This window comes from Chelonia mydas, chromosome 2 (genome assembly GCF_015237465.2).
Source record: "Chelonia mydas isolate rCheMyd1 chromosome 2, rCheMyd1.pri.v2, whole genome shotgun sequence".
Lineage (NCBI taxonomy): Eukaryota > Metazoa > Chordata > Testudines > Cheloniidae > Chelonia > Chelonia mydas.
This window is the reverse complement of record NC_057850.1, coordinates 55,133,525-55,152,192: the sequence shown is the minus strand read 5'-3', so window position 1 is coordinate 55,152,192 and position 18,668 is coordinate 55,133,525. Positions and strand designations below refer to the sequence as shown.

At 41.9% G+C, this 18,668-nt stretch overlaps 1 protein-coding gene across 9 annotated transcripts in view; it reads left to right on the top strand.

Moving 5' to 3' along the window:
• Positions 1-18,668, top strand: part of GDAP1 (ganglioside induced differentiation associated protein 1) — a 52,761-nt gene that overhangs the window by 20,498 nt on the left and 13,595 nt on the right. For 2 of the 9 annotated variants that reach the window (XM_027826029.3, XM_037892410.2), the window contains exons 2-3: positions 16,586-16,633; positions 18,133-18,306. In XM_027826029.3, the coding sequence (XP_027681830.1) occupies positions 18,150-18,306 (157 nt within the window). In that variant the 5' untranslated portion in view covers positions 16,586-16,633; positions 18,133-18,149. Of the gene's footprint in view, positions 1-788; positions 1,010-14,958; positions 15,211-15,269; positions 16,423-16,585; positions 16,779-18,132; positions 18,307-18,668 lie in introns of those variants that run through there. The other 7 variants (XM_027826027.3, XM_037892407.2, XM_037892408.2 and 4 more) reach the window with 6 other exon arrangements.

The following is an 18,668-nucleotide window of genomic DNA, read 5'->3' as shown; positions in this document are numbered from 1 at the left end:
TGAGGCTATGTCTACACTACAAAATTAGGTCGATTTTCTAAAAATCACCTTCTATAAATCGATTTTATACAGTTGATTGTGTATGTCCCCACTAAGTGCATTAAGTCTGCGGAGTGCGTCCTCAATACCATGGCTAGGATCAACTTACGAAGCGGTGCACTGTGGGTAGCTATCCAACAGTTCCCACAGTCTCCGCTGCCCATTGGTATTCTGGGTTAAGCTCCCAGTGCCTGATGGGGCAAAAACATTGTCGAGGGTGGTTTTGGGTACATGTCATCAGTCGCCCCTCCCTCCCTCTGTGAAATCAAAGGCAGACAATCATTTCGCGCCTTTTTTCTTGGGTTATTCATGCAGACGCCGTAACACAGCAAGCACGGAGCCCGCTCAGCTCACCGCTGCTGTTGTGAGCATTGTAAACACCTCGCACATTGTCCTGGAATATGTGCAGAACCAGGCTAAGAGACACCAGCACGAGGATGATTGTGATGAGGACATGGATACAGACGTTCCTGAAAGCATGGGCTGTGGCAATTGGAACATCATGGCGGCACTGGGGCTGGTTGATACAGTGGAACACCAATTCTGGGCCCGGCAAACAAGCACAGACTGGTGAGACCGCATAGTGTTGCAGGTATAGGATGATTCACAGTGGCTGCGAAACTTTCACATGTATAAGGCCACTTTCCTTGAACTTTGTGAGTTGCTTTCCCCCGCCCTGAAGCGCAGGAATACCAAGATGAGAAGTGAGTGGCAATAGCCCTGTGGAATCTTGCAACGCCTGATTGCTACCGGTCAGTCGGGAATCAATTTGGAGTGGGCAAGTCTACTGTGGGGACTGCTATGATCCAAGTAGCCAATGCAATCACTGATGTTCTGTTATCAAGGGGAGTGACTTCATGCCAGAGCATTCACTTTCTGCTTTCCTGTACTCTGACATTGTTTGCCTCCACGCATTCTGCTGAGGTCTTTCAGTGCGGGAGGACTGTATGAGCTCAGAGAACATTTCATCGTGAGTGCGTTTTTTTTCGCCTTCTTATCTGCGCTAGCCTCTGGGATGGAGATGATAGGGGGAGCGGTGAAATATTTGCAGCTGCGGGAGGGAAAAAGGAGAGTAGTATTTAAAAAGACACATTTTAGAGAACAATGGGTAGACTCTTTCATGGTGAACCAAGCTGTTAACATTACATAGCACATGTACTTTCGGTACAAGATCGCATTTTGCCTCTTATATTGAGGGCCTGCTGGTTTGGTGTGAGAGATCACACGTGCAGGGCTGGGCAACAGAATTCAGCTTGCAGGCAGCCATGGTAAGCCACAGCCTTTCGGCTTCTTCAACCGTCGTAACCTGTGGGAATGGTTTCAAACAGCAGCACCCTCCTTTCCCATACCAAGCACCCGTTGGGTTGGCCATTTAAAAGGAGGGGCTGCAGTTCTGGGGTTAATGTGCAGCACAAACCCAACTAACACCCCCCCCCACCGCAATTCTCTGGGATGATCACTTTCCTGAGGATAAAACAGAAAGATAAAGAATGGATGTTGCTTGAATGCCAGCAAACACCGGGACCATACACTGCCATGCTTTGTTATGCAATGATTCCAGAGTATGTGCTACTGGCCTGGCGTGGTAAAGTGTCCTATCTTAGGGAACGGAATAAGGCTGCCCTCCCCAGAAACCTTTTGCAAAGGCTTTGGGAGTACCTCCAGGAGAGCTTCATGGAGATGTCCCTGGAGGAGTTCTGCTCCATCCCCAAACACATTAACAGACTTTTCTGGTAGCTGTACTGGCCGCAAATGCATCCCAAGTCTTCAGGGCAAATTAATCATTAAACATGCTTGCTTTTAAACCATATATTATATTTACAAAGGTACACTCACCAGAGGTGCCTTCTCCAGCTTCATGGTCCAGGAGCCCACCTTGGGAGGGTTGTGAGGGTATTGGCTCCAGGGTGATAAACAGTTCCTGGCTGTCGGGGAGAACGGTTTCTCTGCTTGCCTGCTGTGCGCTATCCTCTTCCTCATCATCTTCCTCATCCCCAAAATCCTCACCTCTGTTGCATGAGACTCCCCCCTTGCAGGTGTTCACGGACAGGGGTGGGGTAGTGGTAAGGGCCCCCCCTAGAATTGCATGCAGCTCATGATAGAAGCGGCATGTCTGGCGCTCTGACCCGGAGCGGCCGTTTGCCTCTTTGGTTTTTTGGTAGGCTTGCCTGAGCTCCTTAATTTTCACGTGGCACTGCTGTAGGTCCCTGTTGTAGCCTCTGTCCATCGTGCCCTTGGAGATTTTTGCAAATATTTTGGCATTTCATCTTTTGGAACAGAGTTCTGATAGCATGGATTCGTCTCCCCATACAGCGATCAGATCCAGTACCTCCCGTTCAGTCCATGCTGGAGCTCTTTTGCGATTCTGGAACTGCATAGTCACCTGTGCTGATGAGCTCGCCACGCTGGCCAAACAGGAAATGAAATTCAAAAGTTCCTGGTGCTTTTCCTGTGTACCTTGCTAGTGCATCTAAATTGAAAGTGCTGTCCAGAGCGGTCACAATGGAGCACGCTGGGATAGCTTCCTGAGGCGAATACCGTCGAATTGCATCCACACTACCCCAAATTCAACCCAGCGATGTCGATTTCAGCACTAATTCCTTCGTCGGGGAGGAGTACAGAAATCGATTTTAAGAGCCCTTTAAGTCGACAAAAATGGCTTCGTCGTGTGGGTGGGTGTAGGGTTAAATCGATCTAACGCTGCTAAATTCGACCTAAACTCGTAGTGTAGACCAGGGCTGAGTGAGTGGGGTACACCGTCTCTCCTAAGGGTGAGCACTGCTACTTTTCCACATCTTCATGAGGCACCAATCCTTTTGCATCTCTCCTTGCTCCTCTGGTTGTTCCTCAAATGCTTGGTTTGTGTTTGTACCTAGCCCTTGTGTGATGGGAGGCAGAAACCTCCTGGTAACTCTTCTTCTGCACCTTGTCCCCTCCAGTTGCACGAAAAGAAGGGATATTATGGTCCTATATGTGATAAGAGAACCAGAAAGGAGAAGAGGGAGGGGGAAGGCACAGCAAAGGGAGTGGGACAAAGCTAAGGGAAAAGGGATGGAACAAACAATGGAGGCGTAAGAGAGAACAGAGGTGAAGAACATGATTGAGATGAGAAGAAAGCATGGGGAGTGTGTGGAAAAGATGAGATGAGGAGGTTAGTGGGAATAAAAGAGTTGCCCCAAAAAGCGAGATAGTGTGGCGTGGTGGAGAGTCTGCATTAGACCACGATTCAAGAGACCTGGATTTTAATCCCAGTTCTGCCACTAGTGTGCGGCATAACTTTGGGCAAACCTTTTTTTGTCTCATCTATTTCGATTGTAAATGACCTCTCATTATGTGTTTGTACCGTGCCTAACACAATGGGGCCTGTAGTGCTATTTTAATGTGCATAATAATAATAATAATAAGAGACCGGTAAAAAAACAGGAAGAACACAAGACAGGGAGTAGGGACAGAAGAAATTAAGAGATGGGAAAAATTCATCCTGTCATAAGGATAGAAAAGGCTATCTAATGAGGAGTTGATTTGACATCATGTAATTCAGGAATAATAGGGAAGGATAAACTCTTCAGAACTATTTTTGTTTCTAGCTAGTCGTGACATCTGAGTATCTTAGTTTTATTTGACATTGATCTACTACATTTTTAAATGCTATTTTTAACAAGTTTCACTTTTTAGTGAAATCAATGTGTTTTTTCCCACTGACTTCAACTGGAATTAAGACAGGCCTTAAGGATCTCATCTAAATCGGAGTCCTGCCAGTGACTTCAGTGGGCTTTGGGTCAAACACTAAAGGAGTTTCTCTATTAGTACTTAGTAGCAAGCTCTTATTCCAACTGCAAGCCAAGAAGGAAACATGGTCCCTTGCACACTTACTGTTATTTTTATTATGGCAGTGCCCTAGTGGGGCCAGGCGTGTGCAAATGTAATAAGACATTCCTTATCCTAAAGAGCTTACACATGAAGTATAAGATGAGAGGCAACAGGTAGATACAACAAAAAAAATGTGGGGAGCACAGGGTAACTAAGATGATTGTATAATAAGTATAATAAGCAATAGTCAAATTCACTTGAAATTCACCTGAAAACACTTAAGCACACATTTAGTTTTCCTCATGTGAGTCGTCCCATTGAAATTAATGTGAGTAAATTTAAATAGGGGCATCAGTGTTTGCAAAACTGAGCCTTAGGTCTCAATACATTTTTTTTTCCTTCTTGTTCTTCACTAAAAGAAGGATCAAGCCCCCTAGCTACTATATTACATATGCACACTGAAGCAATGTGATAGGTGCATTTTTAAAAACAAACAAACGAAAATCGTTATGTTCTGGAGTGAGACCTGGATTAAGATTCCGACTAGTTAGCTTTGGGTTTGATCGCATGTGTTAGTTGCGACAGTCTGGAGGCATAGTTGGGATAAAAGATTATTTGCGGAGATAAGAGTGGTAGATCACATAAAGTCTGAATAATAATGCCTGAATTTTAAGATTTGTAGTAGAGCCCTTGGACCTCATTCAGCTGATCTATTTTACATTTGATTTGAAATCTGCCACTTCCTGCTACTTGATTATAATAGTCAAAACTGTTGAAGATTTGATAACATTAGGACAGTTGAATGTTTCATTTTTAATAAGCATCAGAAAAGTAGGGAAGTTTGGGGCTCCTAGTAATTTTTTAAATAAAATATTGTTGTTTAGATTTTTATTAGTAGTATCTTCATAGTCACAGAGGAGAAATTCAATTTTTAAAGAATTGTTGGAAATATTGACATTAGAAATTCCTTTGTGTAGGAAAGGGGAGGGATTGTGCATTTGGAGAATGTAGGACAGAGTTCTGAACAGTAACTGTCTGAGGGGAATTGAATATGATACTGTAAGTAACTCAGTAAGTAAGAGAGATAGTTCAGTTTACTGAAACACATGCATGTATGTACTGGGTTGGGTGCAAAATAGTAATTCAGTACTCTACACTTTTATACAAGATTTCTTCCAAGTATTTTCCAAAGGCTATACAAGGGTCATGAAGTTTAGCCTGCCTACACTGTTTTACACGTGGGTAAACTGAAGCACAGATAGGCTGAATTGTAGTTATACTTTGATGTGTGACTGTTAAAATATTATATGCAGTGTTGTTGTACCCATATTGGTAATGTAAGGGTCCATGTTTCTTGTCTCTCACTAGTTTTCAGTATGAATTCGTTAAGTTTACAGTCAAAGGATATCTATTCTGTCAACACTGCAATCTCTCCCTGGGATCTGAAAGTCATGCTGTGTTCTCTCTGGCTCATGCGTCATCACCAGTAATACAGACTCTGCAACTGGAACTTAGTCAATAGGTGTTGATGATGAGTGATCCAGAATAGAATCCAGCTTGTTTTCCTATAGCTGTATTAGCTACTGCATCATTAGTAATTCAGATTCTGCAACTGGAACTGAATCAACAATTCAGCTAATGATGTATGAGTCAGAATAAAATCCAGCTAATTTTTCCTGTACCTGTGTTGGCTTGGCAGTTCTGTCTGGTGTGAAAAAGTAGCTAAAGCTTATTTTTATCTGTAAAATAATCATATCTGACTCTGAATACACGTGGGAACTGATCTGCTGAGTAAGAAATTGCCATTTTTAATAGCATGATCACTCTTCTGACGATATGTATTCTGGCCAAATCACAAAGTAAGTGGCAGAATTGGAGGGGGAGAGGGGAATATTGATTTCCAGACTCTGATCTTAATTTCTACAGAATATTACTCCCTTGTTAATTTGGTTTTGACTTTACTTACACTGCTTATACTGTGTATGTATTGTGACAGCGTCAGGCCAGATGGCTACAGGAGAGTGATAGAAGGCAGATATATTAGCCCCAGGTTAAGTAGGTCCCTTTTCTCTGGGTAAGGTAACAGGGAAGGTTCCAGAACAATCAGGAACTTTCTGGAAACAATTAAGGCAGACATGCTGATTAGAACACCTGCAGCCAATCAAAAAGCTGCTAGAATCAATTAAGGCAGGCTAATCAGGGCACCTGGGTTTAAAAAGGAGCTCACTTCAGTTTGTGGTGCGTGTGAGGAGCTGGGAGCAAGAGGCGTGAAAAGCTGAGAGTGAGAAGGCATACTACTGGAAGACTGGGAAGTACACGCATTATCAGACATCAGGAGGAAGGTCCTGTGGTGAGAATAAAGAAGGTGTTGGGAGGAGTCCATGGGGAAGTAGCCCAGGGAGTTGTAGCTGTCACGCAGCTGTTACAGGAGCCACTGTAGACAGCTGCAATCCACAGGGCCCTGGGCTGGAACCCGGAGTAGAGGGCGGTCCTGGGTTCCCCCCATCCCTCCATCCCCTCAACTCCCTACTTGATACCAGAGGAGTTGACCTGGACTGTAGGTTCCACCAGAGGGGAAAGTCTCTGGCCTGTTCCCCGATCCACTAGGTGGATCAGCAGAGACTGCAAGGATTGTTCTTCATTCTTTTCCCCATGCTGGCCAGTGATGAGGCTAACTGAGTGAACGGCAGGTTTGAGCCATGAAAGTGGCCAAACTGAGGGCTGCCGTGAACCTCTGAGACGAGCAAATCCACCAATAAGCTCAGGACCCACCAGGGCAGAGGAGGAACTTTGTCACAGTATATGTATAAAAGTTAATATTATTTTCACTACAGATTTTATGTAAAAACTACTAATAAAGAATTTTGTTTAGGCATTAATTTTTATAATTCTCACAAACAATTCAATTGTGGAGCTAGTACGGCACCTTCATGATGTAAAAGTTTATGCAGTAAAACCAATATATTTTGTTTTCAGAATGAAAAACAAGATATTTCTGTACATCACAGGAAGATCAAAACACACCACATCAAGGTTCTATAAGTGAGGCCATATAGAAAGAAAAGGCAAAAATGCTAGAGAAATAAGAAAAATAATTAGTTAAGAGGCAAGATTTAATGATAAAGTGGCCACCTATCTCTTATCTGAAAAGTGGCTGGGTGGCAACTCAGTTTGCAGCTGTTCGTTTCGTGATCTGGATATCTGCCCAGCTCCTCCTTTATGTACTTAGGTACATATCCAGTGTATACAAAAGTATTTGCAATGAATTATGAAGAATAATTTTCTAATCAATCATGTGAGCTTTCTGAAGATGTCTCTTGGCAAATAAACTTGGATTAAAGGGGCTGTAGCAGGATGCCTGTCTTAGAGAAGAGGGCTTTCCAAGATGTTCTGAATGTCTTTCTGCTTTTGGTTCTCTTGATGGAACACGCTTGTGCATTTGAAGATTTTTTAAGAAAAGCTGGAGAGGAAAAAGCACATATGGATAATACCTCATTCTTTTTGCACTTTTCTGAAGAAATAAATAAGTCCAGCATTTTGTCACATTTTTAGGTAAAAGGGGACCTCTTGTGGTTATTCAGAGAAACATCTTTATTACAAGGCTCATGGAAAATAATTTCAGTACAACCACAGCTCACCTAACCTGGGTATGTTCCCAGGGTTCCGAGCTCAGTATTCCTGTGCAATAGTTTTGAGTTGGAAAACTGTCCTGGTTATTGATATGCAAATCAGCAGGCCAACCACCCCACCAAGTTTTAGAATCCCTATCTCTTGTGTTCCACCATAAAAAAACTTTTGAACTTGAGTACTGTTTACGTAGGCCAAGTGTGGAAATACAGATATGTTGGTCCTAAGTTGCTGTCAGAAAAAAAAATTGTGGGTGTTCACCAATCAGCTGTTTGGTGGGCCTTGCTGATCAGCTATTCGGCAGGCCCCACCGATCAGCTCTTCCCTCAACCCCCCAGTGCCTCCTGCCCATGGCTGATCAGCTGTTCGGCAGTGGGCTGGAGGCACTGGGGGTGGGGAGGAACAGGGGCGGGAAGAGGCAGAGTAAGAGTGGGGCACGCTTGGAGGAGGGGGAGGAGCAGGGGTTGGAAAAGGTGGGGTGGGGAGCCTTAGGGAGGGGGCGTAGTGGGTCCAGGAAGAGGCGGAGAGAGGGTGGGGCCTTGGGGTAAGGGATGGAGTGTGGGCGGGGCCTCAGGGTGGAGCGGGGATGGAGCACCCCCTGGGGAAAGTTGAAAGTTGGCACCTGTGGCTGGTGTCTTAAATCTAGAAAAAAACTGAAAGGTTTGGATGTGCTTGTGGATACATTGAGATAGTTAAGAAAGCCAGAAGTGGTGGGGATTAACTTCCTCACTTTGCCTCCTGTCTTTTATTGTACTTGGGTGTGGGCATGTGACTATAGGATGAAACAGGAATTTCCTAGAATACATTTCTGCTGCCCAAACATATAAAAATGGCAAACAGATTGGATTTTTCAGATAATAATATAATAGTTTCTGTAAGAAGATCTAAAATCACTTCATAAACATAAGTGAATTAGGTTTAGGTAGGAAAGTATTATCACCACCCTTTTACAGATGGGAAAATGGAGGCACAGACAAATTAAGTATGTTACTCAAGGACACACAAGAAGTTTATGGCAAAGTTAGGAATAGAACCAAGATTACTAGACTCCGAAGTTTGTGTGTTAGCCCTAAGATCATGCAAGATCATCATACATGTCATGCATATCTTTAATTCTCTTAACACAGGAATATCTATTACTCATCAACTTTAAGGCCAGAAGAGACTATCATGATCATTTAGTCTGACCTCCTACACATTGCAGATCACAGAACATCACCCACCCACTCCTATAATAGACCCATAACCTCTTTTTGAGTTACTGAAATACTAAAATCTTGATTTAAAGACACCAAGTTACAGAGAATCCCCAATTTACTCTAGTTCAAACCAGCAAGTGACCCAGGCCTCATGATGCAGAGGAAGGTGAAACCCCTTCAGATCCTCCCAATCTGACTTGGAAAGAATTTTTTCCCAATCCCAAATATGGCACTCTGAGCACATGGGCCACCAGCCAGACACCAGGAAAAGAATTCTCTGTAGTAACTCAGAGCCCTCCTTCTCTAGTGTCCCATCTCCGGCCATTGGACATATTTACTAATGGCAGTCGTGGCCATATGCCACTGCAGCAATCCCATCCACTCCATAAACTGATCAAGCTCAGTCTTAAAACAAGTTAATTTTTTTACCCCCACTACTTCCCTTGGAAGGCTGTTCAGGACTTCACTTCTCTGAAGTCTAGACCTTACTTTAATTTCAAGCGTAAACTTACTGATGGCTAGTTTATATCCCTTTTTTCTTGTGCCAGCATTTTCCCTTAATTTAAACAACTTCTCTCCCTCTCTGGTGTTTATCCCTCTAATACAGTGGTTCCCAAACTTGTCCTGCCGCTTGTGCAGGGAAAGCCCCACGCGGACCAGTTTGTTTACCTGCCACATCCACAGGTTCGGCCAGTCGCGGCTCCCAGTGGCTGCGGTTCACTGCTCCAGGTCAATGGGAGCTGCTGGAAGTGGCGCGGGCCGAGGGACTTACTGGCCACTGCTTCCAGCAGCTCCCATTGGCCTGGAGCAGTGAACCGCGGCTACTGGGAGCCGCGATCGGCCGAACCTCCGGATGCGGCAGGTAAACAAACCGGCCTGGCTCGGCAGGGGCTTTCCCTGCATAAGCGGCGGAACAAGTTTGGGAACCACTGCTCTAATATATTTATAGAGAGCAAACACCTCTTCCCTCAGCTGTCGTTTTGTTAGGTTAAACAAGCCAAGCTCTTTAAGTATCTTCTCGTAAGGGAGTCTCCATTGCTCTGGTCATCCTAGTAGCCCTTCTCTGCACCTGGCTGCCAGTTTGAATTCATCTTTTTTGAACATGGGAGACCAGGATTGCACAGAGTATTCCAGGTGAGGTCTTACCAGTGCCTTGGACAATGGTCATAACACTTCCCTATCTCTACTGGAAATCCCTCATTTGATTCATCCTAGGATTGCATTAGTCTTTTTCACAGCTGCATCTACTAATACACCCAAGTTGATGTGGATTAACCAATTGTGATCAACCAATATACCCAGATCTTTCTCCTCCTCTGTCACTACCAACTGATATGTCCCTGTCTTGTAGCAAAGTTTCTTGTTGTTAGTCCTTAAGCATATGACCTTGCATTTCACACTGTTAAATTTAATCCCATTGCTATTACTTGTTTTCAAGGTCCTCCAAATATTCTTTTATGATACTCTGGTCCTCCTCTACATTGACAACACCTCCCACATTTGTGTCACCTGCAAATTTTACTCCCATTTTATGTACCAAGGTCATTAATGAAAATGTTAAATACAATCGGATCCAAGACCAGTTCTTGAGGAATTCCACTAGTAACCTCCCTCCAGCTTGACAGTTCACTTTCAACATGATATGTTGTAGTCTATCCTTTAACCAGTTCCTTACTCATCTTTCAATTCTCATATTAATGCCCACCTTCTCCAATTTAACTAATAATTTCCCATGTGGACTTGTATCAAATGCTTTACTGAAATCCAGGTAGATTAGATCTACTGCATTTCCTTTATCTGGAAAATCGGTTATCGTCTCAAAGAAAGAGACCATGTTGGTCTGGCATGATCTACCTTTTGTAAAACCATTTTATGTGTTATCGCAATTACGTTTTACCTCTGTCTTTAACAACTCTCTCTCTTAAAATTTATTCTAAGACCTTGCATACAGTTGAGGTCAAAGTAACAGGCCTGTAGTTTCACAGAATTTTTTCCCCTTTCTTAAACATAGGTATTGTATTTGCAGTTCTCCAGTCATAGGGTACCACCCCTGATTTTATGGATTCAATAAAAATCCTTGCTATTGGGCTTGCAATTTTATGTGCCAGTTCCTTTAATATTTTTGGATGGAGACTATCCAGGCCTTCTGATTTGGTCCCATTAAACTGTTTAAGATTGGCTTCTACCTCTGATGTGGTAATTTCTACCTCCATATCCTTGTTTCCATTATCCACCCTGCCACTGCCCCCAAGCTCCTCGTTACCATTATTAAAAACCAAGGCAAAGTATTCATTTAGGCATTGGGCCATAACTAGATTATCTTTAATCTCCACTCCATCCTCAGTGTTTAGCAGTCCCACTTCTTTCCTGGTTTTCTTTTTATTTATATGGCTAAAGAACCTTTTACTGTTGGTTTTAATTTCCTTTGCAAGGTCCAACTTTGCTTGGCTTTTGGCAGTTCTCACTTTTACCCTACAGTTTCTGACCTCCAAGAGGTAGCTTTCCTTGCCGATTCATCCCTTGGTCAATTCCTTGTAGGCTCTCTCCTGTCTCTGAATAACCTGTTTGAGATATTCATCCAATTTGGTCTGACACTCTTCCCTACAATTTTTCCCCTTGCTTGAGATGCATGCTTCAGATAGTTTCTGCAGCCTTGACTTAAAGTAATTCCAAGCCTTCTCCACATTCAGATACTTAGGGAAGTGGAGTGGACAGTAGAACTCAAGGAAGTCTCTTCATTTTTTTTTTCAGGTTTGCCCTTTTGAAATCACAAACCCTAGCTGCAGACCTATTTTAGTTTATCCTGCCTTTTACCTGAAACTGAATTAACTCATGATCATTCAAACCATTACTACAGTGGAAGACATGTTAGACATATCCAGATAAAAAACCTTTGCTTTTCTAAACTATTGTACATGTTTCTTATAATTTCATTGGCATTTCTTTGTTTGAAATGCTGTTCGTGTAAGGAAACAATTTTTGTGCTTTACTAGAATTAATATTATTCATTAATTTCTAAACATTAATGTATTCAAATTAGTAAATGCTTGTTGTTTGGATGGTACATCCTTTAGTTATATTATTCCTCCAGAGCTGCACTCAGGGATGTGAGAAAAATACATCAAGGGAGGAAGGAAGAATTTTCTGTTTCCCAAGGTAACAGCTCACCCGAAATACAACAAAAATTCATTTTTATTAGTTAATAATAAATAATCTGCACTTAATTACACAGTGTTTGCTTCAAGTCAATGAGAGTACTCATGTGATTAAAGTTAATCAAAGGCATACATGTTTACAGATTCAAGCACTAGACATTTGCACAGCCAGACATTGTAACAAAACACTTAATAAAATATTATAAGCCACAGTGTTTAGGCAGGGCCTGATCTCCATTCTTTGCACACCCAAAATTATCATTAGAGTGAATGGTTGTTTAATGGGAGTTTGAGGTATACAAACAATAGAGAACAGGGCCATCTATTTGGGATGATCTTCAATTGATCAAAAAATCTCTGATATTTTGTATTTGAATAAACAAATGATCCCTCATTTCCCCATAAATTCCAGAATTAACTGGACAACAGACCGAGTACTGCAGACAATGAATTTCTCAGTGAGCTGATATGCTTCTTATTTTTCATGTTAAAGGGAAAATTCGTAACAGTGAAGGCATCAGAAATAATTAAGGCTACTTAAACACTGCTATAAATACTAAGTCAAAGAACCACTGGGCTATGAAGATTTGTTATCATGTACAAATAATTACTTTCACTTCTCTCAGACAATATACTATGGAAAATTTAATATTGGACTCCCCATATTTTAATGTACAAAATCTGAAGGAATGTTTATAATTCTCAGGCACTACTATACATTTATATGACTTGTCTGAGTAGTAGTTCTGGGGGCTGATCCAAAACTCAGTGAAGTCAACAGAAAGACACCATTGTAGTTTAGAAAGAGAAATGTTCTTAAGTGCCCCAGTGTGTCTTCTTATTCTCTTAGCTCCTCACAAACTGCAGAGCAGACATTCAAATATTCTCATCTAGGAAAGCTTTCCTGAGCCATGCCAATTACACTCTCCTGTTCTGCAGAGTTCAAGTCTGAGATGATGCCCTCCTAACAGGAGGACTAATTTCTTTTCTGCAGTGGCTTTTCCAGGCTTTTAAAGCAAGGTCACAGATGGTAGCATTGATTATAATTGTCTTGTACTAGCTCTAATTAGAATTCAAATCCATGAGCAATATAACATAAGCCTGATTTTCTAAGATAGTATCCTAAACTATGAAGGTTTATATCCTTTCTATATTTTGTACTATCTGATGTAACTATGAGGACATTTAGCTATATAGATAGACATTTATATAACCCCAATTAACTCTTGATCTCAATTATGTCTTGTAGCAATGAATTCCGCAGTTTAATTTGGATTGTATAAAGAAGAATTTCCTTTTATCAGTTTAAAATGTATGGTCTTTCAGTTTCATCAAATGTCCCTTTGTACTTGTGTTATGAGAGTGTATATAGGAACACCCATTCTAACTTCTCTATACCCTTCATTATTTTGTATGCCTCTGTCATGTCCACACTTCCCAATGTGAGCTTTGGGAGGCATTGTGCCTGGAGTTTGCAGAAGAATCATAACTTCCCCTTGATCACTTTGTTGCAGGGCACAAAATGTACCCCCAGAACTGTATTGAGCAGTACCCAAAGGGGTGGGGCTGTGTAGGGTCACTCCCCTGAAATACTGCTTACCTCCTCTGAGGAAGTTTGTGCTGTTTGTGATGCTGGCCTTGCCACAGTCCTTAGGTTCAGGGGAATCCAAAGACTGCAATTGTGCCTCACTCTTGTGAGTATTACAGGGGTGGGAGCTGACTCTTTGTTCCCTCTTTCCCTCCTTATTTAAATGCCTTGGTCACAATTACATTACAGAGGTAAGTGACTATGAATAGTGGGTGAAATCCTGGCTCTGTTGACACCAATGGCTCAACTTCCATTGACTTCAGTAGAGTGAGGATTTTACCCACTATGTCTAAAATGAAATGAAACACACTTAGTACCAACAGGGCCTAGAACTCACAACATCCTAGATTCCGGTTTGGCTTGCCCTGCCCTAGCTGTGGGGAATATTTAGTGTGAAACAGGGTAGTCCTAGAAAAGGCTTTCCTATCCGATTTCCTGCTAGCTGCAAGATCTAATATAAGCTATGTACCATCTTTACTCATCCACAAAAAATGCTTTCTGCATTTTCCTGGCCTAGGGGACATAATTTCTGATACATGGTGGTGACACTGTCAGAAATTGCTTCCTCTCACTTTTCCTCATATCCTGGAATGGAGGGAGAAATTTCTGATGAGTATGGCTGAATCCTACCATCATATGTTTTTCAGGCCTTCTTTATTCCTCGTAGATAACAAAAAGGAGGGAAAATCTTTTTATTTCCTCTGTATGTCACCCTTAAAAATTCAAGAGCATTGACTCCCTGGTTTAGGCTGAAGGAAAGCAAATATGAAGATGTAATAATAACAATACAAGAAACACAGGTGGGTAAGGTAATGTAACACAGTCTGATTAATGTTCTTGCTGGATGATGACGTCCATCGTGTTTTTTCTCTTCAGCAAAACGTATTTTCCTTGAGCGTCGTGTAATCATGTGATTGTTAAAACATCCATTTATTCATCAAGCATAAATGAACTTTCTTGAGGTGTGGACTTTTTCCATGTACATATATATTTATGCCTGTATAAGGAACATTCTGTTTAATTTAGCTCAACATGCTGGGCATGGGATACACATTGAAGGGCTGGGTCCTCAATGTTTTGGGCTAACCTTAGCAAATTGGCCATTCTTGACTGAGGGCTATAAACACATGTAAAGATGGGACACAAACACACACAGCCATGGTTGTTGGTTATGGAGGGACTTTATGTTCTTTATGCCAGATTCTGCCCTGCAGTTTGTACCTTACCAGAATTACAGTTTCTAACCCATGTATTATTTTAAACACCCAAATCATGTCTGCCAATATTGGGGGGCACTCAGTGCATGAGCTCTCTAGGCGGCAGCTGCTTTGGGTTTTCCCCGCAGAGGTTACCTAGGCATTGGGCTAGATTGGGGCTTTCACGCCAGAGCCCTGTGTAGGGGGTGGCAGGTGCAGTGATGCACTGTCCATGGGTGCAGCACAAGCCCCCACAATCTGATCCCACTTTTTTTTTCTGTCCCTCCTCCACCCCTTCTCTTCCTAGTCCTGCCCCGCCCGCCCCTGCGTTTCCTCCCCGGTGCGGCCAGGGCGCAGGTACCGATGCCGTGCGAGGGCGGCGGCTGTCACGGAGCATGCTCCGAGCGCCGGCGCACGCTCCGTAGCAGCCGGGCAGCCCGGTCCGCTGGGGAGCCGGTTCTGAGGCCGCTCAGCCCCTGGGAACGATGGCGCGGCAGGAGGATGGCGCGGCAGCGGGCAGCGTGCTCCTGGCTGACTGCAAGGCAGAGGCTAAGTTAATACTGTACCACTGGACCCACTCGTTCTGCTCCCAAAAGGTGAGTGCCTGGTTGCTCTCGGGGGTGCCAGCAGGGATCAGCACCTGGACAGATCCCTCGCGTCTTTGCCGCCCCGTCTGGGGCGTGGCGGCGGCAGCCGCAGCTCAGTGGCCTTCTTGCCTTGCAGGTCCCAATCTGGATGGTTAGGCGTGGGCAGAGGGAAGTAGCGCTGTTGCCTAGATCTGGAGAGGGAGGAGGAAGAGATGGTGAGGGGCAAGGCCACAAAGCTTTCTTTTTAGGCCCTGAAAGGCTTGCAAGGCCTCCAGGGGACTGTGATCATTTCGAAATGCAGAATCCCTAAATCCAGCACTGGAGGCAGCGGGGAGGAGGCCTACGAGGAAGGATGACTAGGAGCTTTAAAACAGAAATATAACACTCCTTGAGTTGTTAAAATGTAACAGATAATTTTGAATGGCACTTCTGTAGTCTGTAAATATAACAAGACGACATGAGCATATACATCTATTTTGTGTTCTAATTCAGAAGACGTTTTGATACTTTTTAACAAAGGGCTGTTTCTCACCTTTATTACAAATGGTTCAGTTGCCAAAGCAAACAATTATGGTATAATAAAATATGGATTATTCTTGTAATGGAGAAGCTTTCACACCAAGTACATACACAAGAGAAGCACCAAAAAGAGGACAGGTATTCAGAAATTTGGCCACCCTTTTTACATTTATTCAAAGGGGGAGAGCTCTCCAGCCAGCAAATCTTTAGCCAGGCTTTTTGAATATTAACCTGATCCTTAATAAGTCATGTCCAATGTAGTATGTTAATATTTTATTGTAACTTTGTCTTAATAAAAAATTCCAAAAAAGTATGCCTCAGTTCCAGTTATGTATACAGAACATATTCGAGAGTATATGGGAAAGGAATTTAGACATCACCAAAACTATAGCACCAGGTTTTAAGATATTTTAAAAAAAAAAATTTGTGTTGTTAATTCACTTACATTTTATCAACTGTTTCTAGGAATACCTGTCAGTCAGGTAATAGCCACCAACTATTTTATGCTCATGATAAATGTGTTGAAAGAAGAGTTTTAGGCAATTACAATTATTCTTTGTTGTTTGTTTGTTTGTTTGTATTACAGTACCACTTAAGGATCCCAACTGAGATTAGGACTCAGTTGCATTAGGAACTGTACATAGTCCATACCTACAGAGAACACAATTTAAGTAGACAAAGGATGTGAAAGAAGACAGAGAGGTGAAGAGATTTGCTAAGGTCACACAGCAGATCAGTGGCACAGCTGGGAATAGACCCCAGTACTCCTGACTCCCACTGAAACACATTGCCCCTCTAATTGAACAGTCTATCAGTTTATCCCTGGCAAATAGCTTAATCAAGTAATTCTTGCAATATTTTTCAGGTGCGCTTAGTGATTGCTGAAAAAGCACTGAAGTGTGAAGAACATGATGTAAGTTTACCCCTGAGTGAACACAATGAACCTTGGTTTATGCGTTTAAACTCATCTGGAGAAGTGCCTGTCCTTATCCATGGGGAAAACATTATTTGTGAGGCCACACAGATTATTGATTATCTTGAAGAGACATTCGTGGATGGTAATGAAAATTTTTTTTAGATTATGTGATTTTTAATGCAGTACTTATGTGTCGCTGTATAGAGTTTTGTTCATTTCCATAAAAAGTTTCGCATTCCCCAAGCAAACGGATTGCATTGAAAATACTTTAACATCTATTTGGCAAGATAACGGATATTCTGATCACTTATCCTGCTAGCCCACACAGGTCAGAAATATGATAATACTTTGCTGTACTAATTGTATAGCAAGGACTAATATAAAATAATAGTTTCACAGAAGGATGCAAAACATTTTCAATTTTTGGAAAAAACCTCTCACACAAAAATGGTGTAGTTTCCTGGATAATTCCAGAATAATCTTTTTTTTAATTATACCCTGTAAAGGAGAGAGAATAGTGAGTGTGTGTGCTTGCATGTGTGCACACGAATAAATGGAATAAGGAGATAGAAGTGGGAAGAGTACATCTATGGTAATAACAAAGGAATAGTGGCATACCTTGAAATTTCACAACACTTGTCATTACTAGCAAATAGGCAGGACCAATTTTTAAAGAAAACTTTTTTTTTTTTTGGCTTGTGCACAGAAACTGTGTTTCTTGGAGTGAGAAGAAGACGCAACCTTTTGTATTGGTGCTCTCTAGTTAGGGTTCTGATACGCTATGTCCCTAACTGGCAAATGTAGTTTCAAGGATAAAATTCTGCAGTGGACTTTAGAGATTCCCGTAGCAGTAAGAACATGTCACTATTAGCAGTTCAACACCTGCTGAATTAATTGCTAGCTGCTTGCCTTTTGGTCAGATAATAATTGGAGGAAATAGAGAGCTGGGTAAAGCTGAGGGTGGCTACAATCTATGAATACAGTTATAAATGAACTGTTAATGCTGCTGTAAAACTCTTTAAAAACATATTTAAAATAATTAAAGTATCATTTTATAATAGAGTTCTTGAATCACTGCAATATTTTCTTTTTAATGGGCCATAAGAGATGTCTATTGTACTTCACTATGTAGTGACATTGCTTGAAATGTAAAAAATTGATTCTGCTGAAACTGCTTGACTATAATATGCTATGGAGCAGATTCTCTGCTCTGCTAAGGTCTCTTTAATCACATGGTTAAGTACATTGCTGAAGAGGGATGGGATTACATGCTGAAAACTAAGCACACGGTTAAGTGTTTTGTTGAACTGGGCTCATAGTTGGGGGGGGCGGGAATCATCCAGTAGTGAGGATTTCACTTGATAACCATGTCATCTGTGCTACACAGGGACAACTGAAGTACCATTAAGAACACTAGTCTTATCATAATATCATTACATATATTATATAGCTCTTCTGATTTATTTTTAAAAATCTCCTAAATAAATGTATTTCAGAGAGGACACCAAGATTAATGCCAGAAGAAGGAAGCATGTATTATCCAAGGGTGCAACACTATAGAGAGCTCTTGGACTCCTTGCCTATGGATGCCTATACGCATGGCTGCATTTTACACCCAGAATTAACAGTGGATTCCATGATTCCAGCTTATGCAACAACTAGAATTCGCAGTATGTAGCCTGAATATAAACCCCAAAATATTGCCATTTAACAGATCTTTCTTACTTGGTTCTAAATATGTTTTATATTTAAAGATCCCTGAGACCTGAATAAGAATGTAGTTTTAAAATTTGCTTAACACATAAACAACTCATACTCAGACATTGTTGATGGCAAATACGTTTGATAAACGGATGCCCTACAGTTAGGCACTTAAATAACTGGGAGCAACTGGGTGGTCAGCAGTTTTGAAAATCAGCTCACTTAATAAAGTAACATGATATGGATTTATTGGCCTAGTTTTAGGCACTCATTTTTTTAAAATATTGGCCTTTTTAAATGAACAGTAAAATTTTCAAAAGTATGTAAGTTG